The 28,000-nt window shown below is 39.5% G+C and overlaps 1 protein-coding gene across 2 annotated transcripts; it reads right to left on the minus strand.

Moving 5' to 3' along the window:
- Positions 1-27,813, minus strand: adgra3 (adhesion G protein-coupled receptor A3). 2 transcript variants are annotated; one of them, XM_024288392.2, is made up of 19 exons: positions 27,690-27,813; positions 18,607-18,678; positions 12,496-12,567; positions 8,777-8,848; positions 8,610-8,681; positions 8,307-8,467; positions 6,722-6,935; positions 6,484-6,648; positions 5,893-6,094; positions 5,654-5,803; positions 5,365-5,523; positions 4,161-4,319; positions 3,879-4,077; positions 3,586-3,794; positions 3,333-3,457; positions 2,908-3,031; positions 2,419-2,564; positions 2,036-2,131; positions 1-1,589 (listed from the first exon to the last, which is right to left on the minus strand). In XM_024288392.2, exons 1-19 carry the CDS (start codon positions 27,794-27,796, stop codon positions 215-217), a joined length of 3,879 nt encoding a protein of 1,292 aa, XP_024144160.1. In that variant the 5' UTR covers positions 27,797-27,813; the 3' UTR covers positions 1-214. The 2 variants fall into 2 exon arrangements, with proteins under 2 accessions (XP_024144160.1, XP_024144159.1); XM_024288391.2 differs by lacking the exon at positions 27,690-27,813 and adding an exon at positions 25,462-26,338.
- Positions 27,814-28,000: the final 187 nt, after the last annotated feature.

The following is a 28,000-nucleotide window of genomic DNA, read 5'->3' on the forward strand; positions in this document are numbered from 1 at the left end:
TCAATGAAATGTGTTTTATTGTTGCTGAGAGCACAAAGGTGGAAAGCACAAGGGCATTTCATGCCTCTGAAGGAATACAGGATTAAAAGTTATAAAAATACAATCAAAACATCTACGAGGACAGTGGCTTATTACAACTTTGAAGGACTTTATGCAGGAATAAAAAATCTTGTAAAGTTTCACAGTGTCAAAGGTGTGAGGAAGGAAACTGTTGCTACACAGTAGTTTCATGTTTCCACAAGCAGTTTTTCTGACCGTCTCCGTTACTCAAAAGCATGACTTGTTCATTTGCTTTCACCGCGCCGCCGTTCTGAGTGACCAGGTTGAGTCCGTATGACTTGGTTTGGCTTTCCAGCTCTGTGCTGCCGGTCCGCCGTACCGGACCGCAGTCTTTACCGGAGCTCGACGCCAGCAGTTCGGACTCTACGGTCACCAACGCCCCGTTCCCGAGCGCGGCTTTGCCTTTGTCGGAGTGGCGGGGGCGCCGCGGCAGGCTGGCGCTGTCGCTGCTGTCCTGCTGCAGCTGGCTCTGGTGCCGCTCCCTGTAGGCCATGTAGGCGGCTCGCCGGCTGTTCCGCGCCGCCATGTCGTAGTGGTGGTGCCGCCTGTGGGGGGCACTCTGCACGCTGCCCTCCACGCTGGTGGGCACGTCGTAGGCGTACTCGCGCAGCACCGTCAGCCGGCTCCCTCTGTGCGTCCGCGCCCGGTTTTTATGATGCCTCCCGGCGTGTCCGTTCATGTTGTTCATGGGGCGGAACTGCACCTCCACCGGCGCCACGTGCATCTTGATCTCGTTGTCCAGTGAGTGCTCGGTCAGGCTGTTGTCCAGAGCGCCCCCGGTGGCCGCCGGAGCAGAGGCAGACTTGCATTGGGCGGCCTCAGCGTGCAGGTTGGTCAGTTTGCTGCCGTGGGCGGAGTTACGTACGCTCGGAGCGCTTTTGTTCGTAAAGGCAGACTCTGCGTTGCTGTGGCCAGACTTTGTCGACACCCCGTCGACTTTGTTGTCAGATCCTGCGGTGGTGGCGATCGCCGCCCCCGGCAGAGGGACAAGAACGTCCTCCTGGGCGGTGTAGGCCCGCCTTCCGGGGCAACAGGCCTGCGACCAATGCCGCCTCATGTCCTGTCGGTTGACGCAGTGATGCGCCACCATGAAGGCCCCCAGCGCCAGAGCTGCCACCCCGAACAGGCAGGTAAAAGCCAAGTCGAAGGGGTAGTTCTGCGACACCGCCATGGCGCCAAACACCCAGAGCGCCGCGTACAGTCCTAGCGCTCCCACCGCGCCCATGAGCTGGGTGGCGAAGCTTTGCTCGTTCTCCAGGGCCGAGAGGGGCACGGCGTGGGGGGCGGACGCCGTGGAGCCGGACGCCTCGTGAGGCTGCAAGGGGTGGTCGCCGGGAGCGTCCGGCCCGGCGTCACTGGCCGCCGCCAGGTGGTGCTGCTCCTCGGTGGTCTCCTTCAGCTCATAGCAGCGTTCGGGGTGGCGCCGCAGCTGCAGCAGGATGCTGAGGAAGTACATGCAGTCCACGAAGAGGATGAACCCCGCCGGGCCGTAAAACGCCCCGATGCTCGGCTCCCACGCCATCCAGCAACTGAAAGAACCACAAACCACCCTCGTTAAAACACCACCATCGTAGTTTACTCACTACAAAAAGTTCAAACCCACTCTGGAGAACTTTTCCAATCTCATTTTTACAGTTAGCGTTCCGTTGCGTTTAATAACCGCCTGATTCTCTTTTTGCTTGCAGGAAATTAATTAAACTCCAAAGACTCCAAAGACAGATATGGGTCCAGATTTCTCAATTAGTCAGCCGCGCTGCACAGTCTAAACAGCTGCCATAGCGGGGAGAGGGATGGAGGAGCTGGCTGGAAAACTGGCAGCAGTTGTTGCTTGGATGCACATATTAATGGCCCGCCATAACAAGAACTTCAGGGAATAAACTTTTCCGCTTCTCATAAAAATGCTGGATTCTACTGAGAGCCAGCAGGGCAGGTCAGCTGTGAATTCTAATGTGCTCGTGGATGAGGATATACTCACTATGCTGCGTTTGTCTGGCTGCCATAGTTCTTGATGTTGGCTGCTGCAGTGATCCCACACACAATAGTGGGAATGCCTCCACCGATCAAGTAGAACCTTTCAAAATAAAAGCAGAGAAAGGTAATTCAGCTGTAAATTAGAAGTGTCCGAGGTTTGTTTAGGCCTCCACACTGACACCATGTGGCAACTTAACAACATTACAGACCCCAGTTTTAAAATAGTCTTAATTATGCCGCTTTTAGCCATGTTTGTGTCATTTTCTAAATATTTTTTTTCATTATATATATGTCCTCTATTATGCCACAACAACATGTTGACATAACTTTCTTTGGAGTGGTTCTAATAAACTGTCAACGTTTGATTCACGTGAGATGAAGTCCAACCTGAGCATCGGCCTCGGCGGTGGCGGCGGCTCGTCCAGCTCTTCGTAGCGTTTGGCCTTGCGTGTCACCTGCTTGTAGATGTTGCGTACGGTCACGCCAACCCACAGCGCCGTGGCGAGAGTCGAATAGTGCAGCAAAATGCCCACCTGAATGAAGGAGAGCGCTTTTCAGAAGAGCTTTTACTAGACTAAATGTATTAAGAAAATTCAAGAAAAATATCCAAATACTTAAGAACTTTAGTGAAGGAAGGTGAGTGGTTTTAGCAAAGGGTCCTTTATTTAGGATTATATTTTCAGCCTTTTTTAAAGTCTTTATTTATTATCTGCAGTCTTTTTAGACGGCGAAAGTAAAAGAAAAAATATTTTCCCTACTGTGAGATCAATACATGTTCTGCTCTGTTCCATTTTATTCTATTCTGTGCTATTCTGTTCTGCGATATTCTATTCTTTTCGTTTGAGGCCCGACTGTTCTCAGGGGGTGTTCACTCACTGCTTGGCAGACGCTGGCGTATCGTGTCTGATTGATGCCGCCGACAAAAACGCCGCTGGTGAGTGAGATGTGGAAGCAGAGGTTGACCAACATGTGCCAAGACTTGCGGCTCACTCGAACGGACCTGCAGGAAATGAACCATCACATCTCTGAGATGAGATTGAATGCGATTTTTTTCTGTTTAGGGTGATCTTTAATGAGAATAAACTTAAATATTTTGAAGACCCAAAAAAGCACCAATTATGTACATAGGCTGACATTTCAAAAACTAACATTAAAATTAGATAAAAAACAAAAAAGTATACGTTTTATGTCTTATTTTGACTTGTTTCTATCTTTAAATCCAACTTTTCTTCACAAATATGAAATTAACTTCAGGAAAAAACATTAAAATGATTATTATTACATCAGATCAATTCTTTTACCTGTGATGGTAAATGTAACTAACAATAACAGTGACGAGGCAGAGCAGCAGAGTGACACTTGTTGCATAGATAACTGGGTGCAGAGGCTCTATGCTTGGAGAGAAAGGCTCCACCCTGTTGAGGTCCTGCAAAAGACATCACAGTTGATACAATTATGCTAATTATAGTCATGTTTAAACCACTTAGGACCACTAGAGGGCAGCAAACTTAAAAGAATGCCTGCACATCACTCTCAGAGGTTAAAAACTCCTACCATGAGAACACCGTAGCTTCCCAGAGAGTTGCAGGATAAAGCTGTAAAATTGTCCTGATGTTCCAGAATGCGGCAGCACCCGCTCCTCCACCCTCCCTGACCTCCATCCAGGCTCATGTTCCAACAGGCGGATACGGCGTCTGAGCCGTGTGCGAAGCGTCGCAGGGTGACGTTAACGGGGATCTTCAGGGCACGAGCGGATGAACCATCTGATTAAAAAACAAACAGAAAGCTAGTTTGCATTTCTAAGTTTGAAAAAATGAAGTTTTCCCAGTTGCTCATCATAAACTTACCTAACTTAGCCATGATAACAGGCGTGGCCACGCTCCTCTTCCTCCCTCCATCAGCCAGCACGGAGGAGTTGCCGGTGGAGGGAAAAAACTTGCCGTTACGGAAGGCCAGTAGGTGGAGCTTGTAGACCGCGTCGTCCGTCGGTGCAGCCTGAGCAAAGAGGAGCTGAGGAAGTTGCAGGGAAGCGTCTACTGCTGCGCTCTGTAAGCCCACCAAAATAAAAATACACAGTTTAATGTCACTGCTAAGTGAAAACTCCCAACAGCTTTTTACATTTATTTTACCCTGTAGATGACGCTCGGAGAGGAGCTTGACGTGTTGCACTTGAACATGAACTGAGCAGGGGTGTGCTCGGAGCTGCGCTTCTGGAACAAGATGCAGCTCATGCCGTTCCAGTCGCTGGCCCTGATGGTGTGGGCCTCCAGCGCAATGTTGGGGGAAGTCTGCAAGGAAAGCAGTCAAAGTGAGGGTTTGACTCAACAAAATAACCCCAACCGGATGCAGTCCGATGAATATGGTGTTTTTGTTTTTATCAGGTTCTTGAGGCATTTTTTCATATGATGGGGGACATATGTGAAGAAAATTGGGATTTTAGGTATTTCTTAATTCAAGTAGACAGAAAAATTCTGTTTCCACACAGTGGGGCACACCCTCAAAGAAGGGTTTATTTTTAAATTTATGTCATATAGAAGGCACAAGAAAACTATAAGATGCCTCACAATACCCATAACCAATGAGCTATATTGCAAGAGACGCTACGCTAGCCTGTTACCATAGTCCAAGGTACGTAAAGACCGACGCCATATTGAAAAGGTCAGTAAACAATGAGACACAGATTTGCAGATTCGGTAAAATGACCCTAAAATGCTTACTTTTGGTCCAGTCTGGTCTCATTTGATCTGAGGTGGAACACACATGCAGTCATCCTCCACAAACCACAAAAGACCCGTGGTCACATTCTTGTTTTTTCAGCTGTTGGAGAGCACTGAACAGGCATCTTGACTTATCCAAAATGGCGTCCAACTTTGTGTACGCAACAAGCTAACATAGCAAATGTAGCCTAACTAGCTTGTAACTTCAAACCTTGTTTGAAACACGCAAAAAACAAAAAAACTGAGACTAAAAAAACAAAGTCAGATACTGCTACATGTTAGCGTACCCCATTTACAGAACTCCAAACCACCATGTACTTCTCAAAATTGCTTCCACATAAGTAACACAACCAGAACTGATCTCTAGAATAAATTAAGGTTTTTAAATGCCTCTTATAGTGTGGAAAATATGGTATTTGTGACGCAGAAACAGCAACATGAAGAGGAAAGGGAGTGGCTACGTGCCAACAGCCCCGCCCACAACTCAGAGGAGAATTTCTGCAGAAACTATGTCCAAAAAACAACAGTTTTTTTTTTTAATTTTAGCTAAAAATTACATAATTATAATGTGAACGCTTTTACCACATGATCAGAGCGGGATTTTAAGACGACTGACCAAGGAAAAGGCTTGTGCTGTAGCTAGGTGGAAGACGGCGATCTTCTGCAGGCAGGCGACGATGCGAGAGCAGGCCAAGGCCTCCCGCTGCGCCGTCCACAGCACTCTGTCGTCAGCCAGCATCAAGCTGCTGGCCAAGCTAACCATCACTTCCCCCAGCTGGAAAACAGAGAAGCCAACGTGAGTAAACATCTCCTTGTTTTACTGTGTAGAAACATTCGCTCTCAAAGAACTATGAGAAGTGTTCCACTCAGCTGTGAAGCATATTTTGTGTTTTGCAGCTGCTTACATCCTTAAACTTTTCCACAAATCTGCCAAACTTTTCTATCATCTCTGCTATAAAGATGATGTCCATCTTGTCTGAGAAGTTGGCGGCATCGATAGTGAAGAGGAACAGGCGATGTGCGATGGCCATCACATTGCTGTCGTTTAAAGGCATCTGGTGGAAACAGAAGAGTACGATGAGGATGAGTTCAGAGTAAGATAATGTTTTGAAGGAAAATAAAAAGATGTGAGTTCAAGTTTCACCTGATTGATGACGAACAGAAATCTGGTGGCCTCTTTCTGAAACTGGCACTGGGAGTAGTCTTCCTCTGCCCAGTGGCCCTCCTGACTACAGTAGCGCCACGCTTGTCGGTCTCTGCCGGAGCCTCCCAGTGGGGCGCCAGCACTCGAGCGCAGTCTGTTGCAGGGAAGTTCGACCCTGATGCCTGCCAGAGTGCGGGGCCATCTAGAAGCATTCAAATGAATCTCTAATCATCATTTCAATCCTGTGTGCTGCATTAAAGAGCCACAAGGTGGCGATGTTTGCACTGGAACAGAAATCCACTGGCACAGCAAGGAGAATGTGAACAAATAATCTTTCATTTTCTCTTTAGGTAATTAAAAACATCACTTAAAATCACTGACTGTATATGAGAACTGGATTAAGTGACTCCAGGAAGTACCTGTTGGTTCCAAGAAGCCAAAATTCTTCTATTGAGAAATAAACTTCTATTGGTTCCAATATGGCGACGTCCGTATTGAATTGACTTCATTTTGTTGAATTCTCTTTGGGTAATGTCACACTCACTCGGTCCAGTTCTCGTATACAGATTCAAACATGGCTGCCACGTGTACCTGAACTCTCCCCTGTTGTTGGAAACGCGGTCAGGAGCGCAGTATTTGGCCGAACTGGGCAGCACCACGATGTGGACGGTGCGGGTGGTGTTGCCCCTGCTTGTCCAGACCCGGCACTCCCAGCTCCCGTTGAAACCAGGTTGGATGTTGGAGATGGTCAGCGCGCTGACGGGAAAGCAAAGACTCATTTGGTTTGCTGTCTAAAGTAGTTATTTGTGTGCAGCATGACTTGCCGTACCTCGCAATCAGGGAGCAGTTCTCCACAATGGGCGTTTCGATGAAGATTCCTTGAGTGGCGTTGGCCTTGACCATGCGGCCGTTCTGGTACCACAGCACCTGCATGTCCTTGGAAACACGGGAGGCCTGGCACTGGAAAGGAAGGCTGTCCCCCTGAAAGACCACCTGCCGCTGGGATGGAGTCAGCTGGAAGGAGGGCAGCTCCAGCGGAGCGTCTGAGGAAACCAGGAGACATCTTCCTGATGAGTTAATCTCCTCACAGCTGTTAGATTTCACATAATTGCACATTTTCTGGACGACGAGGAGAACCGAAACTGTGCCTGGACTTCTTATTTTGCTCCGGGGCTATTTAGCATTCGCGCGAGGCGACGGGCTCCTGCTAAATCTGTGCCATGTGTTCTATAATCCCTCTGCGAGATGACTGCCAAACTGATAAGACACGAGCAAGTACAAACAAAGGCGTCTCTGGACTGGGCAGCTCTGGCCTTATCTCCTGTGTCGATGCACAGGCCTCTGCTCACTAAACACAAGCCCCCAAGACATCAAAACTGGAAAAAATTCAAGAGACAGTGCATCATTTTGACAGTTTCAGGCCCCTTATCCTTTCTGTATTTCATCAAAAATATGACATTTTATATCTAAAAATAAAAGCAAAGAAAGAGAGTTTTCTCTTTTTATTATTATAGTTATTCCAACATTCGTGTCCATGTTTAAAGAACCACTCGGATCATTTTAAAAGCTCAAATTATGATAAAAAAATAATTGGACATAGTTAAGAAAAGTCGACATAAAAGGGTCCATCTGATTGGTGGAATGAGTAAAAGGCTCCATTTGATTGGTTAAATACTTGAAGCTGCCATGAGATCGTGTAAGCATGTGTGTAATAATGTAAGCTAACCACTGATTGCAGTACTGTTTTTTATAATGTGCGTTTCGCACAAACGGATATCGCAACGATAAATTTGGGATTTATTGTGTGGGCCTATTATTAATGATCGTCATTTAGCAAATTAAAAATTGATATTTTTATTTTTTATTGAGGTTCTTGTGACATACATAAGTCCTGTTGACTTTTACTTTTTTTTTTTATTTATACACACATTTCCTGTTTTGTTTTTTTTGTTCTATTTTTATATAATTTTATCCATAACCTGACTGATTAAACTTAGCAAGTGCTTTTCAAAATCAATTTGATTTGATTTACCAGAGCCTAGATTGAATCGATTCAATTTCTTTTTTATTATTCTTTATCTTATTTCAATTCGCTTGAATTCAATTTTGAGTTTACAGTTTACACATTTGTTTAGAAATACATTAATGGTCTATATTTGTGTTTTGAAGATATTTATATTAATTTGATACAGGTTACACACTGTAAAATGTATTGGTGAAATAATACATTTTATGGATCGATTATTGATCTATTAAGCTTAGATTGACTCAGATCAATTAGCCTAATTAATTTTACCAACCCAACCCTACACACATCTCCAAAATTATATTAGAAGATAATATGATAATAGACAAACTGCTGTAAAAGTTTGCCTTCCACCTAAAAACAGTTCAGTCTAAGTGGATGTCCGTACCACAGGTGAGCATGCCCGGCTCCATGGAGGTGACCAGCTGTCCCTGGAGGGACTGCGGGTAGGAACACTTGGTGTTCTTCACAGAAATGTTCCGGTCTTTGATCCAGCGGAGCAGCCATGGAAGGCTGCAGTCACACAGCAGGTACGGAGTCTGAAACTCTCTGGAGAAAACAGGAAACGCACAAGACGCTTGAACTTCCACAGAAGATACTTTCTTAATTTGTTTTATGTTTTAGATATAAAAGCTGAAAACACAAGTTTATTTTGATTTTGAACAAAAGCAACTGAGTTTATCAAACTTACAATGACTTTAGAGATTCCAAGTTATCAAAAGTTCCAGGAGAAATTGAGGAGAACTTGTTTCCTGCAAGGTTTCTGTAGGAAAAATACAAACGGTTAAAAAAAAAAAACTTGGTTATGAACACCCCTGGAATTAAAAAGCGGTATATTTAATAGTAAAGGAGACTTACAGTCGGATCAAGTTGCCCAGGCCCTTGAAAATGTCTGCATTAAGACAACCAATGTTGTTGTTGGACAAATCTCTGCAACACAAACAATAAAAGCCCATTTGCAGGCATGTGCAGGGTTAAATAAACCACCAAAGTCATCATTTAAATTCCTAAAAGTTGGCAGTAAAAAGACGGAAGGTAAAAAAGAAAACAGGCCACACTTTAAAGGCAAGTCTGGACAGAGAGTTTCAAAACGACACCGACAAATTTACAGCTTTCAAGGTGATATCAGATGGTGTTTGCGTGGGCCTCCGGGGGAGCCGACACATCAATCAGCGGTGATTAGTGTCAAATCAGGCGTGTTTCCAGTCTGGATGTGACCTGACACGGCGTGTCTGGCATATATCAGACGAAAGCGGCCGACAGAACCGACCATCTTAAAAAGGAGTGCAGCTGAAAGTGGGAAAAAAAACATGCCTCCCAATTACATAAATTGACTAAACTCAGAATTAACTTTTAATACAGAGTACAGATGATTGGGTTAGAAGTTTTCTAAACTCTTTGGATGATGAAACACAGTTTGTCTCAAACAAGCTGATATAAACAAATGGAAACACTAGAAGTGAAAGCGAGAAAACAATAACTGGGTATCATAAGAATGTCAAAATCTAAATTAATTGATCACTTTCACCCCCTTTAATAAGCCTCCAGTTCACCCTCATATTTGTAGTCTAAAATATGACAGTTTAGAACCCAATTTTGTACTATAAACCATCTATCTACACCTACATATCTAGATATATAGATATTTGACCTAGAAGAAGAAAGAATCTTCAATTTAATACCCCAAAAAAAATGTGTTTTTTTGCTTTTAACATCTTCTTGTGGCGTTTTTTTCATGATGGAGTAAATACATTTTTAGAAATTAAGCTCAAAATTGCATTTCTGAGTACTTATTTAATGTAATAATAGTAAATCAGGAGCAGACAAAAAAATGCAGTTTGAAAAACAACTTAATTGGGATGTAGAAACTATGTTGGGTGGGCGACAAGCTCCCTGGTGCATCTTCATTTTCCCCAAATGAGCTGGTATCTGGCTCAAAATATTGCTCACCATTTTTGTTGCATTGCTAAGGTTAGGTTGGTGCTGTGAGGGGTTGTAAGCTAGCGGGAGGGCACGTGAACAGAGAACTCTCCACGAGGGTGTTCTGCGTCGTGTTTTTCTTTTCTCTGAAGCACAAAAGTTTACATTTAAATGTTATTAATGACTTTTAGTTTTTTCATGACCTTTTTTAAAGTTATAAAACTGATGTTATGTATTTCTGAGCTCTAGCAGCTCTACGCTAATGTAGCTAAATGGCAACTATTGATGATGTCATCGAGTGGGAGCGACATCCGAAATTTGAAGACACTGTTTTGTCACAACTGTCTGTTTGGAGGGCTAAATGTAGGGGTAAGGAGAAGCCGTGGGGATAGGGAAAGAATTCGGATTCGTCCTTAGAGTTTCAAACTTAAGTGTAAGATAATATCGTTCTTCATTTCTAAAGAATACAATTACTTGGGGTTTTTTTAACTATTCGACTTCGACGTAAACTTTATGTTTGTTGTACTAGTTTAGTCTAATCTCGATCACAAGAAACCTTTTTTTACTGGTTAACATCTGGTTGTTCTTTTCTGTCATAAATGTTGAAGCTAGAAAAAAGTAAAGTGAGATTTGTATGGTGGGAGCACTAAAGTTCCTTAGTATGAGCAGTATCATGTTGGCATAAAAAAGCAGATGAGAAATAACTTAAAAGAGGAAAAAGAAACTTCAATCTTTTGACTCAGGTTCTATAATCTTCCCGGGTAATGGCTCGAACACAGTATTTTCTAAATGTTCCAGTAACAAGTGCCAAGAGACATCACTTTTTTCAACCCACTGCTGAGCTAAATTTGGGGTCCTTGAGGGATGCACTTCTAACACAAAGGGATACTTAGAAGATGACTGGTGGTTATATGCCAGCTTCCAGGCATTTATGTAATTATTGGTGTTAGTTCTTAAGGTACCAGCCGGGGAATTCACTGTGTGAGGTTATTAGTTCCACTCGGAGGAGAAGAAAAAGCAGCTCTCTGCAGACTTGAAAGCGCGTGTCATGGGACAGATCATGAACAGGGAAAGTCTTTGTTATCACCTGAATATGAGCAGAAAAAGTGCAGCTATGAGGTTTGAAAGAAAAAGTTACAAGAATCACAGAGTTGACCTTGTTCAATGGCTTTTATATGGCTATCAGATACAGGAGTATGCAGATTTATATAGACAGAAACAAAGCAAAATAAACCTAAAGAGACTGGGTTAAGTAAGGAAATTAGTTGTGTGTTGAAGACATTAAAGACCCACTCCAATGAAAATTGTGTTTTTGACATGTAAAGAATTTAAGAAACTGTGTTTCTGAGTATTTATTTAGACAAATTGTGATAAATCAGGAGCAGGTAAAAGTTTAAAAAAACTGGTCCATGGGCGGGGCCAAAGTCTCTCTTCTACGCTACAATTCCAACCCATTCATTTGAAGACAAATAGATTCATTAATGTCTTAATTTTTCTAAACATCAGGCTCAAATCTACTCAGCTGTATAACTCTGATGTTGCTCACCGTCTTTGTTTTTTTTTGTTTTTCCGTCACTAATCTTGACTAGTAAATAAGTAAAGATCTGTACAAAACTAATTACAATCAGTATTTTTCATGAGAACACATGGTCTGGCAAACATAAAATCTGTGTCACACCACCTAATTGACCCCAATTGTTCTACTTTTTTGTTTTTATTTTAGTGAGTTTTTAGCTTATAACTGTTGCAGCCCTTCCTTTTCACAGCAGAGTCAGTAACATTTCCCCCAATAAATTCAGACAGGATGTGGGGACAATTACGACGGGTATTGGTTTTGAAATGTAATGTATAGCCGGGAAGGGAGTGTGGAATGAATATACATGGAGAAGAAGTGAGAGGAGTCGGAGGGGAAAATGAGAGCAGCTCTGAGCCAAAGAGTCCACTGCCTTCCTGTGGCGCTCTTATTGCAGCACAGCTGCAGCCAAGCTCAAGTTTGTGTTGGCTCCGGCTGTCGGATAATTCCAATTCCTGCTGTGTCCTTTCGGCTCATTCCTTATGTACATAATCACCACAGGAAAAAACATACAACCGTTTGACGCAAACTTGTATTATATAACTATTGGGGAAATGCATCTTCAGAAGTTTTTACAGCAAAATCTTCATCAAAAAGATATAGGTATCAAATTACCACATAAACACCTTCCTTTTTGTGGTTGCCAAAGATTTTTGGGCAAAAAGCCAACAAAACCGAAGAAAATAAAAATAGATTACTGCTTGGCAGTGCTCCAAAACAGACAGCAGATCCAAAGTTAAACTTTAAAATGGGCTTTTTACATACAAATAAACAACTAATCAGCAAACTTTCTTAATACATGTACTAAAAAATAGTTATGGAAAAAGATAAACAGTCAAATTTGTAATAGTTTTCCAAATTCACAGCTCAAGATCCGTTAAAGTAGCTTGAATAATAAATTAACTGCTTCTTTTACAACTTCTCACATGAAAAAGTGGCTGATCCAAACAAAAACGATTTATTTGAACATGAAAAAAAGACGGGGGCACCGCAGTTAAATACCAGAGAGAATATAAAGACGGGTGGAACTCACACAGCTTCTAGAAACTACAATAAAGAGGCAGCAAAAGCTATCAATACTCACAGTTTTTTCAGTGATGACAAGCCCAGAAAAGCGCCTGGATCAATATGGCTGATCAGGTTACTCCGCAAGTCCCTGTGGGGGGAAAGGAAAAGTCTTAGATTGGAATGAGACCAAAAAAGCAGTATTTATGGTGGTGGCCTGCCTAATAAATTGAGTGATCCACATTATCGCATGAACTGAGAAATGGTCACCTTAAATGTACATGCTAAAACAATCTAGCATATTGTGCATTTTGTGCAATACAGTAGGAGTGTGTATTGGCAAGAGCCTGGCGATACCATACGTATCGCGATACCCGCCTCACAATACGATATGTATTGTACCAGAAATTTTTTTTCAACATTTTTTAAGAGTATGACTTAGAAAAAAACCCTACCTGAATATTAATTCACTGTAATAAAATGGTAAGATTATTTTTATCTATTGATCATAATAAAGCACTGCAACTGTATCTCGTGTACAAGTTGCTTTTCAATTCAATTTTATTTCTACATCCCATATCACAAAAATTACCTCATTGGGCGTTTACCCAAGCATATTTATGGTGCAATAAATAATCAATTAAATATTGTCTTGTCAGTGTTTTAAGTATTGCCAAATGTAGTATCACTATGTTTTGACAAACAGAACTTTTCCTACACTCCTAATATAGTGTATTGTGGCTTACCTTGTGCGCTCTCACTTTTTTGCTGATTTTTTTCCGTGCAATTTAGCTTTTTGTTTTTTACAGCACACTGTTCTGTATTCTGACGTTGTCAATCAATTCTCTGACGTGTAACATGTTCAGAATGCTACCTTTACATAAATCTTCAATCGCAATCTGAACTTTGTTTTAATTCCATAATACTAGATGTATTTTTCTATGAAGGAGAGTTTAAACAAGCGAGAACATTGCTTAAATGTAAATGTCTGTCTGAGAAAAGTGTATAAAGTTTGTATTTATGGATTTTACAACCTTAAACATCTAATCCTACTTCACAGATTTTACCTATCGTAGATTATGTTTAGAACATAATTCCCACAATAAGAAAGGCACTACTGTATACATACACTTGACCCTCATTTGTCTTTAGAAGTCAATTTTTGGAACATGACAAAGTTAAAAATCAATGAATCACAGAAAATAAAAGCCAAGAGTTCTACACAATTAGTTTATTGTCACTCATTTTTATGGTCTGCCATAAACTGAAATGATTTAGAGATGGTCTTATAAGCTTATCCAGACTAACTGGAAACAACAACTGCACATGTAATTCTATCCAAGTGTAAATTTAACACAACTTGATGTTCAACACAAACTGCCAAAACTAATTCTTGGACTTCTGGCGCCAATTTGCTTTGAACTTTGGCATAGGCTCCAGTGCTTCTTTGATGTTTCCAGCAGAAAATATATTTGACTCGAAGCATAAAGGAGGTGCAGACAGAAACTGCCACTTCTCTTCAACGCTCAGGTGAGTAAAACAGGTTGTTTCACCTTGTAGAGTAAGGAAAGCCTGCATGATGCTTCCATGACAGCTGGAACTACTTGATAAAGACCAGACAAATAAACTAGGCTTTGGAGTCTGGTGGAAAATGTTGCAGTCTGACCTTCTGCTGCTTATCAGCCTTGTAGTGTGAAGCCAAAGAGGAAATGTGAGAAGTTATTATGTAAACCATTCTAGGCATATTTTGGATCTCATACAGAGGAACTGCCTTCATTCAGGGAAGGTGGTTTAAATACAACAAGCAGACCTTTTCTAGACTCATCCACCTATCATCACTGCATAACTGCTGTCACGACCCGAGCCTCAAAGGCGTTCTTTGGCTCTCACATCACAAACTCGCACACGAGTCCTCAGCCTCTCTTCACATGAGTTCAAAGGCTCGCCGTCGCAGATTCCTGTGGCGCTGCTCACCTGCACTGGCACTACCCAGGCAGTCATTACAGGAGGTTCAGGAGACTCCATTCCCCACCTGAACCCACACAAAGGACCTCAGGGTAATTCTGTCTGTTTGATGTCAACAAACCGTCATCTGAAGGAGGGTTAGCAGCCATTGATAAGTTGCATGGGGGGGTAAAAACTGTGGCTTTTTGGATACTTTTGATCCCAGTCGAAAGAGCCGATAACTCTGTGAGGTACTGTTGATAAATGGGAACAAAGTAACAAAGACATCAACAAGATGTTCTTACAAAACGGCTAGGCAAGCCCAGTTTCAGAGAGCATCTGAACGACTCAGTCAAACTCAGACTCTTCTGTCTTCTTTGGAATTTAAAAGTTAATCAATTGAGCATTAATGCAAATGCAATACAACCCGACTACAAACAAATAGATCTCTGCTACTTTAGCTTTTCTTTGGGTGCCAGGTGATATCTCCAAAAAAAGCAAGTTCTGGGATGCTCCAACCATTGCAGATATGAAATTGCATTTGTTCTATAACCTTTCAAATTAAACAGGATAAAAAAACAAATTTCCTCTTGTTTTTGCAGTGAAAAGGCAGGCTATGTATATATTTTTTTTAACTAATATCGACTATTTAGGATTCAAATAAAAATAAAAAAAGGTTATAAATGTTTCCAATGTATGAATAGTTCCTTACGTTTGTTGAATAATTTAAAAGAGGCTATTAATGTAATAGATGGTAAATGGTGTATAATACTCATGTAGCACTTTACTATCTTCCTCCAAGGCCCAAAGTGCTTTACAGTCACACACACATTCACACACTGATGGCCATTCCGCTGCTGAACACTGGCACCAACCTATAACCACCAGGAACCAGGGTGGGAATCAAACCTGCGATCTTCCAATTAGAGATCGACCGCTCTACCTCTGCACTGCGGTCGCACAGATATTGATATAAATATTTAATTGATTTCTACAAAGAAAGTCAATTTTGAATAATCAAATCCATGATTTTCTCAACACTTTTAAGCACTTATTTGTATTTTATTCAGGCAAGAACAGTTTTCATTTAATTTAGAATACTAGATTGCATAATTGTCTTAAAGTTCAATATATAGCTCTACAAAAAAAAAAGGTTTTTCATTACCAAACATATGTGCTCTTAAATAGAAGTATAGAACAAATCAGATATTGCAAATCAAAATTAAATAATTTAGTATTTGTCAGTCAAACAATAGGTGTCATGGCTGAGGCCAACCAGTGGCTTTTATGTCAGGGTGTGTACTAATTATAGGATTTAATGAATGAATGCCATTAAATAAATTCAAGACAGATAAAGATTCAATAAGGCAAGTAAAAGAAAAAAAGATGCCAGCACCAACTACTGAATATTAAAAGCAAATCTAAAAAGGTACGTTTTTAGTAAACATTTAAAACTGTTTAGATGCCAAGCGCCGTTCTGGAAAAATAATTTTCCATATCTAGTAAAATGTGTGGTCACAGCAGAGACATATTTGATTAGGCTTGTTGACTGCAGTGTTGTACATCTACGAATTTCAAGATTACCCCCAATGCTTGCTTTGTTTTTTCCACCTGGAACTTCAATCTTTCACAGTATATCGCTGGAGGCTATGGCTTGACACCCTATTAAAAAAAACATAAAAAACCCAGGCCTTCTTCACTTAAGATTAAAAAAATTAATGTTTTTGAATGCATTAATGAGTACATTTAAATGTAGATGAGACGTACACGCCGTGATCTTTCATTACTTTTAAGTGTTTTTATTAGAGGCAAAAACACAGTAGAGTACTTCCTCCCTTTAATGTGTAAATTGTATACTTCTTGCAAGCATATCTCACAAATCATATGACTCCAAGCAGAAAGAATTCACTCCAAGAGTCTGAACTGTTCCAGCCTGTGTGTTCTGCAAACAGCAGCACTTTATATGATCCGACTCTAGTTTTTCTCCTGGGAAAATATTTTTTATTGCACTTAGGTTCACATACAGTATATTGTGGACTAAGGCTCTTTTTTTAAATTACATATAGTTAAAATTGTGTATTTCAGCAGTAACCACATTATAACAACACATAATGATGCATAAACAGGTTGTTTTGTTAAAACTGTTGTACTGACGTCACTAAGCCCTTCAGGGACTGCCGTTTTTCTTTCCTCTTTTACCACAGTGAGCATTCCTCCAAGGCAGAGGATTAGAGAGGCTTCAACATGTGACAACAGCCTAACTTGGCCTTCACTTTTGAGCAACAATGCAGATTCAGAGTGGCTTATATACAAGCAGAAGCACCTTTGAACCCAGTGGTTTCCACAGTTACTTTCCAATTTCACGCAGAGAGCTGGATAGGCGTAATCAATTCTTTACCCCTCTCTGGCCCTCACAGTCAGCCATTGGCTGAGTTACCACCGTTGCATTTAAGCAGTCCAAAGGAAAAAAAGCCTTTGTGGGAAGAGAAAGCAAAGAGAAAACAAAGCTAAAGCTGGGATGAAGAAGATGTGGAAGATGGAGAGGTTCTGTGCTCTCAGACTTCTGAAAAACTTTTCTCCCACTTCATAGAAAGATTGAAAGAAGTGTGGGAGGGGCTACAGCATTCACTCTGTGTTCATGTGAATTGTACTGCTGTCACCTCTGGTCTTGGATTGGCCTCACTGCAATAACAAAAAGAGACCAAGCCATCTATAAATCTGGCCCCACTGGTTGAGGGCGGACCACAGAGGGTGGGGTTTATTGGGCACAATGAGACCAGCTTACTGGAGGTAAACTTTTCTGAGCATTCATGCATACAAGCAGAACAGAATTACAAAAAGTGACTGACAATTCACTGGCAAAACAAATTAGAGCTTTGAAGTTGTCCCTGGTACAGAGAGATCATAGAAAGACGAAAGATTTCTTATTCAGCACACATTTTCCTAATAGTTCAGCTCTAAAAATAATCATTTTTTTTTCAAAGTTGGATGGGAGTGCCACTTATACTTGGGTGTGACAAAATTCGGTCTATTATTTTCTATTCTTTTAGTATGATTTGTCTTTTAAGATGAAAATAAAATCTTTGTTAAATAAATTTCTCCCAAAAGTGCGACTTATACTCCAGTCCGACCTTTACATGATTTTTTTCTTCTTTGTTAGGCATTTGTTGCCTGCTGTGACTTCTACTGGAGCGACTTACAGTCTAAAAAAAACCCAGTAACATGAAAGTAATTGTAAATTCTTACAGGTATTTTATTCAAAACTAAAACATTCACCAAAAGGTAGAAATAAGTTCATTTTTGGGGGGGATCTGTAACACATGGCACAGAAGAATATTTGCTATTATCAAATAAATGGTATTTGACAACAGTAGACAAGTTTTAATCAACATCTTCTCTCCAATCAAAAACCCTGTGTCTAAGAACTTCTAAATCACTACTGTTGAGACTTTTTAAGCAACCTGAGAAAAACAGCAGAAGTTTTCTCAAGGAATTCCACTACTATGTAGTCATGTGTTATTGTAGCCTTGGGTAAAAGCAGAGCCACTAATGGTCTGGTTATTTTATCTGTTTGCAGCCATTCCAATGTAATAAATCACTAGTGGCCTATACATAAAACCCCAAAGCCTCCTATTCGCTTTAGGAACATGGGTGATAACATTCCAGTCAAAGCAGAGAAACATGGTATGTCTGAGATTCCTCAATCATTAAAAAAAAAAAAAAAAAAAACATGACAGATGTTCCACAGAATACCAAACTCATCCTCTTTTAACACAGCACGAAGATCTTAAACACTGTTAAAGACGAATCTTGAAAAATGGAAGAATGGTGATTTTGTCTCACCCTTTGTGCAGTCACACGGCCCATCCCGATATAACTGAACAGCTGTATGTTAAGTGAGTGCCACCAGGCAGACAACAACAAAACCTTGGGGGTATACCTATAATTAGCCCCTCTAGATCTAAAGCCTTCCACTTTAGACTGATATTTTTGGCTTAAGCTAATAGCCATGTGGGTGCCTACTCATTTTTAGCAACTGAATCGCGAAATTCTTACTCTGTATATCGAATCACTTGAAGAGTGAAAGATAGCTATTACTACTTGACGGAATACATAACACTAAGACCTGCATGTTTTAGGCACAATGGCCACCAAGAATCTTGATTTTAGGGTATCAAAAAGGTGAAACCAACCACCCCTCTCAATAAAATGTCAAGATGTGTAAGTCGAGTAGTGTACTACTTACAATTTTTCCAAAGATGACAATCCAATGAAGGAATCCTTTCGGAGTTCTTGAATCTTGTTGTTGTTTAAAATTCTGTAAAAAGAAAGAAACTCGTCATGAAATAGCAAAGCATATTTGCAGCATTTTGTGTTGATGTAAAGAGTTTCACAGAGGAAATCAACCTGAAACACTTAAAGGATCTCTGTTGTAAATGGGAATGAAGAATGAAAAGGATTTAGGGTTTTTTTTTTTAAATCAGGCAAAGGTTTCTTGCTGCAAGTATCGGGTATTTTATCTTTTTTGCTTGAACTTCCAGAGTATAAAAATACAGCATGTTTGCTAGTCTCTCTTATGTTCTAATATAAGAATTTATAAAATATTAGAGATGGGTTATTTTATCAGTGAAAGAAAATCTGTCATAAAAGGTTGAGATAATCAAATAAATACTCAAAAAAAGAAAAGTGCAGAAGTTTCAATTAGATCTTTGTCTTAGAAAAGTGAAATTTGAGTAGCTTCCTCCTTGGGCAATAAAGTTAACTTTACAAACCAATTCACAGTTTCTTATTAGCAGAGTGAATACACAATGTGATAAACTCCATATTCTGTACACACATCTTTGACACATGTCTCTTTGTTTCATGAAAGCTAGAAGCTTTGTTCACTGCCATGACAAAATCAAAGAAGGGACGGGAAGTCTACGACAAATAACGTTTGTTTAGTCACTGAAATCACTTTCTGTTCTGTTCAATAGGCAGCAGAACTTTGTTTTGATCCCCAGCAAAGATAAAGAGTGTGTTGCTTGAGCAGATATGGTACTGCGCCATTACCTGAACTCAAGAACTGTACAGTTAGGCTAGGCGCATGAAGAGTGACAAAGGGCTTTATAACACTATTTCAGCAACAGTACATGGTGACCTATCACCACAGATATATTGTACCTGCACAAAAGAAACACAGAAAACAAGACTTCAGATTATGGGGAAAAGAAAACCTTACAACCATGACAACAAATGGGTCTATCTGGTCTGGAGTTGAAGTTGAGTATCTGCCAGACATAACATGAACAGAAAAAAGTTGCATGTTTGTGATTGGCTGCGACGCGTCTTGCGACTAAAAGAAAAAAGGAAAAGCTGCAAGCTACCAACTGGTAGTAAAGGGGTGTTTCTGAGACAAAATACCGTACCGGACCGTACCACTCAGTGGAAACGAGGCTATGGTGCACTGTGAGTTGTGTCACCAAACCAACAAACCGTACTTTCACCTCCTGCTTGAGGCTGGTTTGACGACATAAATCAAATAGAGCCAGATCAGTTAACTGATAACCACTAAGCAAGTCAGTCTATATTTAGCCGTGAAGGTATTGAATACAGATTTCTCATCAATGATACGTACTATGTTGAATTTCTGTGCAGTGTTTTTCACTTCACAGAAATCTGTAAAATTAGATGTAATCAGTAGATTGTGAAATTGAAACACCATATCTTGGAATAACTTGAGCTTGGCTGCACAACTTTCAAGCCCAATGACTCAATGGGTCGTCAAATTAAATCTGTAAAAGAGGCTCTCCTGAGAGTCATAAGCCATTTCCTTGTCTTCTCTCTACCCCCCACCCACTAATCAGTGCATGATTTTCCTGCCTTAACCCCCATTCCTCCCTCTTTTGCGTGTCAATATTTGCAAATAGAAAGGTGGTGTTCTTCGCTTTCAACTAGTGCATTTGTGACAGTGATAAAAGAGCCGATCACATAAATACAATTTGTACGATAATTGGAGTTCAAGGTGTCTTTTGTCTGCAAATCAGTAATACGATTACTGCCCATCTCTGCATGTCAGCTGGACTTTTACACACTACTTACAAATCTACAAAAGTTTCTAAGAACAGTTACCAAATGTTGCAACTCTCCTTTGTGCTGATACACTCACTAAAAACTCGACTGAAATAAAGTCAGGAAAAAGAAACTCCAAGGGGATGTTCATGAATTTGACATCATGGCAGTTGAGTAAGATTACCGGTACATATAATGTGAGTGTGTGGTGTTTCTATTATTTAGCTCTATAGCTCAATAGAATAGAACATAGCTGGACAAAAATGCTCGACTGAGGTTAACTTCTTATAGCTTGATTTAATGTGTGCCTTTTACCTCTCAACAAAGATAAGCAACCTACTAGTTATGCACAATGTAGCAGCTAAGCCTTTTATTTAAGTCACTGATTATTTTTATGAGGACAAAATGTAGTAAAAGCGATGGAAAATGACCAAACAATGACAGAGAACGGGTTGTTTTTGTCTAATATAAATAGTCCACTGCCCCAAAAACAATGTCAGTTAAAATCTCGACAATAATTGTCGTTTTTGTTTGTTCTCCACTTTCGAGCCTTCCTCTGCAGTCAAAGAAGAGCTTTGAAACTTCAAGGTCTTGATGATTTAGAAAATGTCAGTGAGCACGGTATTATGTTATTCCCAAGTAACCCAGCAAATTCTATACCAAATTATACATATAAAATAAAAAGTTGCAAACTAAGTAAATGTCTATAAAAGTAAAAGCTTTCCAAACATTTTCTTTGTTCTTAAATGCAGGGACCCAGGACATTTGTGTTGTCTTTTTGACTCTAAGGCTCAAGCATGACAGAAAAATAAATGAGCCAATCACTGCGTTGACCATCAACTTTAGGGCTGAGGATGTAAAAATCTGATCGAAATAACATACAAAACTCTCTTAAGAGAGTGACAGCGAGAAACCAGATGAGAGTGCAGCTCTTATTTCTTGTTTGCACTGTTTGAGACCCACAATGTTTAGTGCACCCCAGTGTGCCATCAACGTGGGCGCGCTTTTTGCTGCAGCAAAGGAAGGAAATACCTGCTTCCTTCCCAACATTAATTCTGCACATCTCTGTGGAGAACTAACCCAGGAGTGCAAATTTGAACTGACCAAACAATGCTGTGAATAGATCTAGGTTGCACAGAAATATGACACAAGTGTGTTTGTAAAGCTCAAGTATAAGCAACTCTTACTCCTATAAATATGTTGGATGAAACTTTTACTTAAACTTTTAATCAAAATAAGCAATTTAGTCAATATTTTGCCATTTTCATGCTGACGTGGGATGACAGGCCAGCTGAAAACTAATTTGTGTCATTTCCTCCAGACCACTTTAGGCATGTGGTATCACTTGCAGTGGACTCATGCGAGGAATGCATTACTCATTTTTCTTGACAGAGGGGCATTGAGGGAAGAACTGCAATGGATAACTCCATGCACTCTGTGTCAAGGTAACTTAGTCATTTAAGCCAAATAAGAGGCCCACTGCTCAAGACTGATTCTCAACTTGTAAAGTCATTTTCTTGGATCAGCTCAAACCAATTGTTCTAGTCTCTTTCTGATTTATGATGAAACTTTATGATTGTTTTATTTAAATGTCAGTTGAAGGAAAATGTAAAAAAAAAAAAAAAAACTCAGGATAAAAGAATACGACAAGCCAATATGCCATAGTTTTTTCTGCGATTGCAATTCTTAACTTGAACTTGTGCCCACAGTATACAAGCAATAATACAAGTTAAGTAATTATAACCTAATTTCACAGTACTTTTAGTGTTTAAGTTTTTTGGTAGCGTGGTTTTACTCCTAAAATTACTCAACCCTTCATAGGGATGCAACAATACACTTTCCTCACAATTTGGTCCAAACTTCGATTTTGGGGTTATAGTTTTGTTTTGGTGCGATATATGATTTGGGTATTAAAATCAACAAAAACAAAAATCTTTTCTTAATTTGCTAATAGTAAAGTAACATTGAAGAAAAACCTACTAAGCCGGATATAAACCTAAATGATCTAAGAGTTATGGTACGTCAAACCGCATGTGTTATTTAGGTGTCACCGGTGACGCCCCTTGTGTTTGTACAGTAAAAATAAGTAAAAGATAAAAAAAAAAAACACTGACATGAAAGCACTTTTATAATCTGCTTTGTTAAACAAAAATATCCAGTCAACAACAAAATCCATCAAATTATTTCTGATTATATTCTACTCCATCAGTAATTTTAAATATATGCAACATGATGTTGTTTACAGCTAAGAATCAGTATCACAAGGCAATATCTAGTATATTTTTCTATATTTTTAGACATTTTTACAACTTTTCAAGACATTTTTAAGATGTTTTTGCACAAGCTTTTTAACCAAGGAATTTTCTAATTTATTATCTCTGAGATTTGGCATAAAAGAGGAACAAATGAGTATAAGCATATCCTTGCATAATAAGTTTTATGTCATTAGAGAAAAGATTCAATGCTTATTAAGTTGTGTTTATTTAGGCCCTACACAAATTCAGTTCATCTTAATGAAGTTTGTGTTTATGTCCAATATATGAACAGATTGATGAAGCCTTTTTAGCTTTTGCTATACAAGAGAATAACAGTCCAAGGAGAAACCAAACCGCAGTGTCTCCCTTACATGAGAAGTGTAGAACCGCCGTTCAATAAAACCATCCCCGAGTCAGACGGGCTTTTAAAGGCTGTAAATCATCAACAACATGTGGAATCAACACGGTCTGATGTTTTGTTTCCATTTGTATCTTGAGGGAGACTTGACAGAGTTTCTGACGGCTTTGTTGTTTTACTGTGATATATTGCAAAACGGAGGATGGAACAATTCCTGAAATCAGATGGTATAAGCTCTTTAATTAAAATTCATCTTGATCTTCTAAAGTTCTATTTTCTACATTGTAGTTTGTAGTAGAATAAGTCACTAGAAATGTGTCCATCCACAATCTGTTTGTCAAAACAACAATGTTCTGCACAATTAAGTACCAGAAGTAAATAGAAGAACTTCAAAATACTTAAAGCAAAGCATGAAATTTATAAAATAATGAGTATTTTCAACATAAAAAAAATGCATTGGGGAGGCGGTTAAAATGATTCCTAGTTCAACATAGTTGACCTGCTTAGGTGGGTAAAAGATAAATACAGCATCTGAAAATGCATATATCCTAATAAACAAGTTTGGAAAAGGTCTTGTAAGAAAACTTAACAGTAAGAAAGGGAAAGCACTGATTAATATACTAGTCAGTGAACTATAAGGACTAAACCTTTATTCAGTATTTGCTTTGGATAATCCCACCCACAGAGGAGACACTTTTGCATCTGTATTCTTCAGTCTTCTATAGCCAATTATCCTGCCTCCTGTCAATCAGACACTTAAAGACCAAATCAATGAAAATCGTGTTACTGGTGTTTTTAAACATTCTTGGAGCATTTTTGCATGATGGAGGACATACAGAAAATTGAAATTAAAATTGCATTTCTAAATATTTCTTTATTCAATCATGGTGAATCAATATTTGCGTAATTTTAGTTTACCGTCTCAATCAGATCTGAAAAAAATCCAAAGATTATGTTTTCAGATGCATTTTGTTTTTTAAATGTATACTTTTTCCTAATGTTTTACTTGTGTTTGTATTCATAGTCCGTAATTATTTGGACTGTTTTTAAGTATATTTTAATGTTCATAGGGATGCATGTTATTCCTAATAGATCCCTTATGGTTTACTGTTATGTCTAATCGTCAATAATTGGTTTGAATGCTTTCATATATATATATATACAAAGTTCTAAGTGGTTCTTGTTCGTATGAAATCTCTTGCTGCATGTTTAAAATGTCAAGTGCAGTGTGATTGTACAGTAAAAACAAACAAAAGGAAATCGAAACTTTGTTTTATAGTAGACAATTAAATGTCTGTATTGGCAAAAATCGGCTATTGGTCACAGTTGCAGGGAAAATATACGTTATTGGTATCAGCAAGAAAAAAAATAATATTCTACAGTCTATGAACAACAAGCTCCCTGCTTTACTCCACTCCAATGCATCCCTTTGCAGACAAATAGATCCATGTACATCTTTGATTTCCTCAACTGAGCTGGCATCTGGCTCAAAACATTTTTGTTGCACCAGTAATATTAGATTGGGGGTGAGGCGCTGTAAGCTAATGGGAGAGAATGTAAACACAGAGCTCCCACCAACAGAGAGGGGGCGGTCTGACTAACTTAAAGGCAAATTTTTACTGAACTACTGCCACCCTGCAGAAACTATGTCCTAGAAAACAACATGAGTTTCTTTATTAAATATTAGTATGGATAAACATAATTAAAATTAAAAGAGCTCTGGGAACTATTTTAAAGTACAATAGATTAAAAGATAATATGAATTGGCCTTTATTGTTAAAAAAAAAAAAAGATGGGTTTGTTTTTAAGGGATGCAAGAATATCAACCCAAAACCCTTAGCTATTAACAACCAGTCTATACACAATGTATTCTTGTACTGCTAAAGGTTAAGGAATTTGCCCCCAAAAGATTAACAGCAACTGATACCAGCTAGTGTCACTAATGTCTATTTTTCAGAGGAGAAAAAAAAGCACCTACCTTGAATATTAAAACTTTTTAAAATTGAAAAAAAAAAAAAAACATCAAACCAGTCACTGAAAATCTATTTAAGGCATAAAAGTATAACTCCAAAACCGGATAAACATAAGGCTTACTCAGGTGTGCTGTCAGAAGCTGAAACTGAAGTTAATCCCACCAGTTTATGTTACAGCCTGGAGGAAAAAACACAACCAGGATTTATTCCCATCCTGTCAGCTCTTATAAATACCCTTAAGACATGGTGTCATATGTGATCACTAGCTTTAGTCACATCTAAATGAAAATAAAGTATGTTTTTGGTCAATCAAGCTAAGCTTTTGTACATTTTGTAAGGTAGTGGTGTAATTTGATATATTTTTCCTTAAAAGCTTTTGAATCAGTGCAGGATTTCCTAGTTTTGTTGTTTTTATTGGGTGGCGGGGCTTTTCATTCACAAGTTAAGATGGCTGATGTACTCACAGAGTGACGGTTCTGTTTGGGTAGGAGTCTGGGGGCAACACCTGATGGAGCTCCATGTTGCTGCAGACCACCCTCACGTCGGATGTCAGGCTTTTCCCACCGCTTTTGGGGCGTTCGTCGGAGGATTTGCAGGCGGGCGGCGGCGTGGAGCGGCAGCAGGCGGCCAGCAGCAGCAGCGAAAACACCAACAACTGCAGCCCCATTCTCACGCAAGACTACCAAAACCACTGCGGCATTGACGACGACACAAAACGGCTGTGGGTTAGAGGGGACTTCGCCTTAAAAGCCGGAGACCTTTGTCTTCCGCGAGCTTTCCCCCATTTCTCCCCCTCTTTCCTCGGCGTCAAGTCCAACGGAGGTGTCCTTTGTTTGGCTCATTTACAATTCCCATTCCGTTCTGGCGCGTGCTTCGTTTCCCATAAATCCATAAACAGAAAATTTAAGCTAGTTTCGAACAAACTTGTCCGGGTTTGGGAGCTTCTTTGTTGCTCGTAGCGTGGGAGCGGGTCCGTGTCGTCTTTCCGCGGGAGGCAGCTGCAGTCATCTCGGGGTAAAACTTCAGGAAATACCGCCAGGCTCCACATGAACTCCCGTGGTACTTTGTACCCCGTCCCTCACCGAAGACGAACGCGCGACTACATTATCCTCAAACACACACAGGAAATTACTTTCCCAAAAAACTACACAAAAGCGGGAAAAATAACCTTCAAACCCCCAAAATGACTCAAAAATTAAACCAAAATTGGTTAAAACTTAATAAAAGTCGTTTCCAAAAAACTTCCATAGTCACAGGTAGCTCCTCCGAATCTGAGATTTTGTTAAACTAAAACCGTCAGCGAGCAAGCTAGGCAAAGGAAATGAAAGCACATCCGGTTGGCCTTTCAGAATAAAAGCATTCATTAATGACGATTTCGCGTCTTCCTGAGAAACAATTTGATCATTTCAATTTTTATTTTCGAGCAAGAGCACAATAAAATAAAATACAAGATGAAAAGAAACAATTTAAATTATAACCCAAAACAATCTTAGATGTAACAAGAAGCAAACAGGAAAAACCTCTGAAGATACATTCAGACCCTTTACGTAAAGAAAAATTCAGTTTTTTTTTTTTTTGTTTTGTTTTTTGTTTTTTACCAAACATTTAAATGATATTAGTTTTCAGACACAAGCACTTTCAGTTTTGAACTTAGTTTGCTTTGGAACACAATGACATGAGTCACGCCAAACATAACTTTTTTTTTTTAATTTAAAGTAGTCCAATTTTTACAAATCTATTTTAAAAAGAGCTTCAATAGGACTTTTAACTATTATTAGCCAAAATACATTTTTAAAATGGACAAAAGGACTTAGTTTGTGCAGAGCAGCAAGAGTTCACATCTGATATCCCCAATGGGGGGGAAGTAAGCCTCAGCTGATATCCCATTATCGCTTTCTTCACACTCTCCCACAAGTTTACAGCTCCTCACAACCCCAAGCTAACATTAGCATTGCAACAAAAATGGAAAGCAATATCGGAGCTTTCCAGCTGTATAGCTTTGAACAGATTCCAGCTCAGATGATAAAAATGAAGGCGTTCATCTGTTTATATGTCTGCAAGTGGATGCATCAAATTGTAGCAGAGCAAGAAGACTTTGGCCCGCCCATTTCTGTTTCTACATCACACCTGAGAGCTTTTTTTTTTAAACTGTATTTTTAGATCTGTTCCAGATTCATCACGTTTTGAATAAAGAAATTCAGCTTAAATCTTGAATTATTTTACCCGTGTCCTCCATTGTGAGAAAAAGTACATGTTTAAAACACTTTTATTGGAGTGGGTCTTTAATGCCCTGATCTGACTAACTGTAGATTCTAATTAAGTTTTTACCTTAAATAGAGTAGTAATTATAAATACCTGAAAATCAACTTTTTCAACTCTAAAAGTTATTTTGGGGTATTACTTGACTTTTCTCGTTTTTTCAAAATAAAATAAGAGTTATTGCATACACCAACTAATGTTCTTTGCTTGATACAGGGTTAAGGACAAAAAGCTCTTTCTGGTGTGAAAGTTAATTGCAGAAATAAGGCTTACTCTATTAGAGGGAGCCAATTCATAAAAATGAATCACAATAAACACATTTAAAAAAAAAAGGAAACTATTCTCTATACATTTCACAATAAATGATTCTATGAACAAATGTAGTCCGTCTAAATATTCTTTCAATTTCTATAAAAGCATAAATATACAAGACCTTTCCTTTGCTAAATGGAGGTTTTGTGCTTCCTGATTGCCGCCTGTATGAAAACAAATGACTGGTCTTCCAGCCCTGTCCTCTCTTCTGATTGAGTGCCCCAACATGTTCAGTCTCGTCTGCTGAAGCCTTGAAGACAAAGACACATGACAAGTTAAAATCCTTGAATAAATGTGTGAGGAAGAGAGAGGAGAAGCATTGACTGATAAGAATTCGTTTACCTTTTGGCAGACAATCCATTTTCTTTTGTTATGATTAAGTCAAGTGAAGCGCTTTATTCTAAAGAAAAAGGTGGATGAAAGAACGGCCTC

The sequence above is a fragment of the Oryzias melastigma genome, linkage group LG18 (assembly GCF_002922805.2).
Source record: "Oryzias melastigma strain HK-1 linkage group LG18, ASM292280v2, whole genome shotgun sequence".
Taxonomy (NCBI): domain Eukaryota; kingdom Metazoa; phylum Chordata; class Actinopteri; order Beloniformes; family Adrianichthyidae; genus Oryzias; species Oryzias melastigma.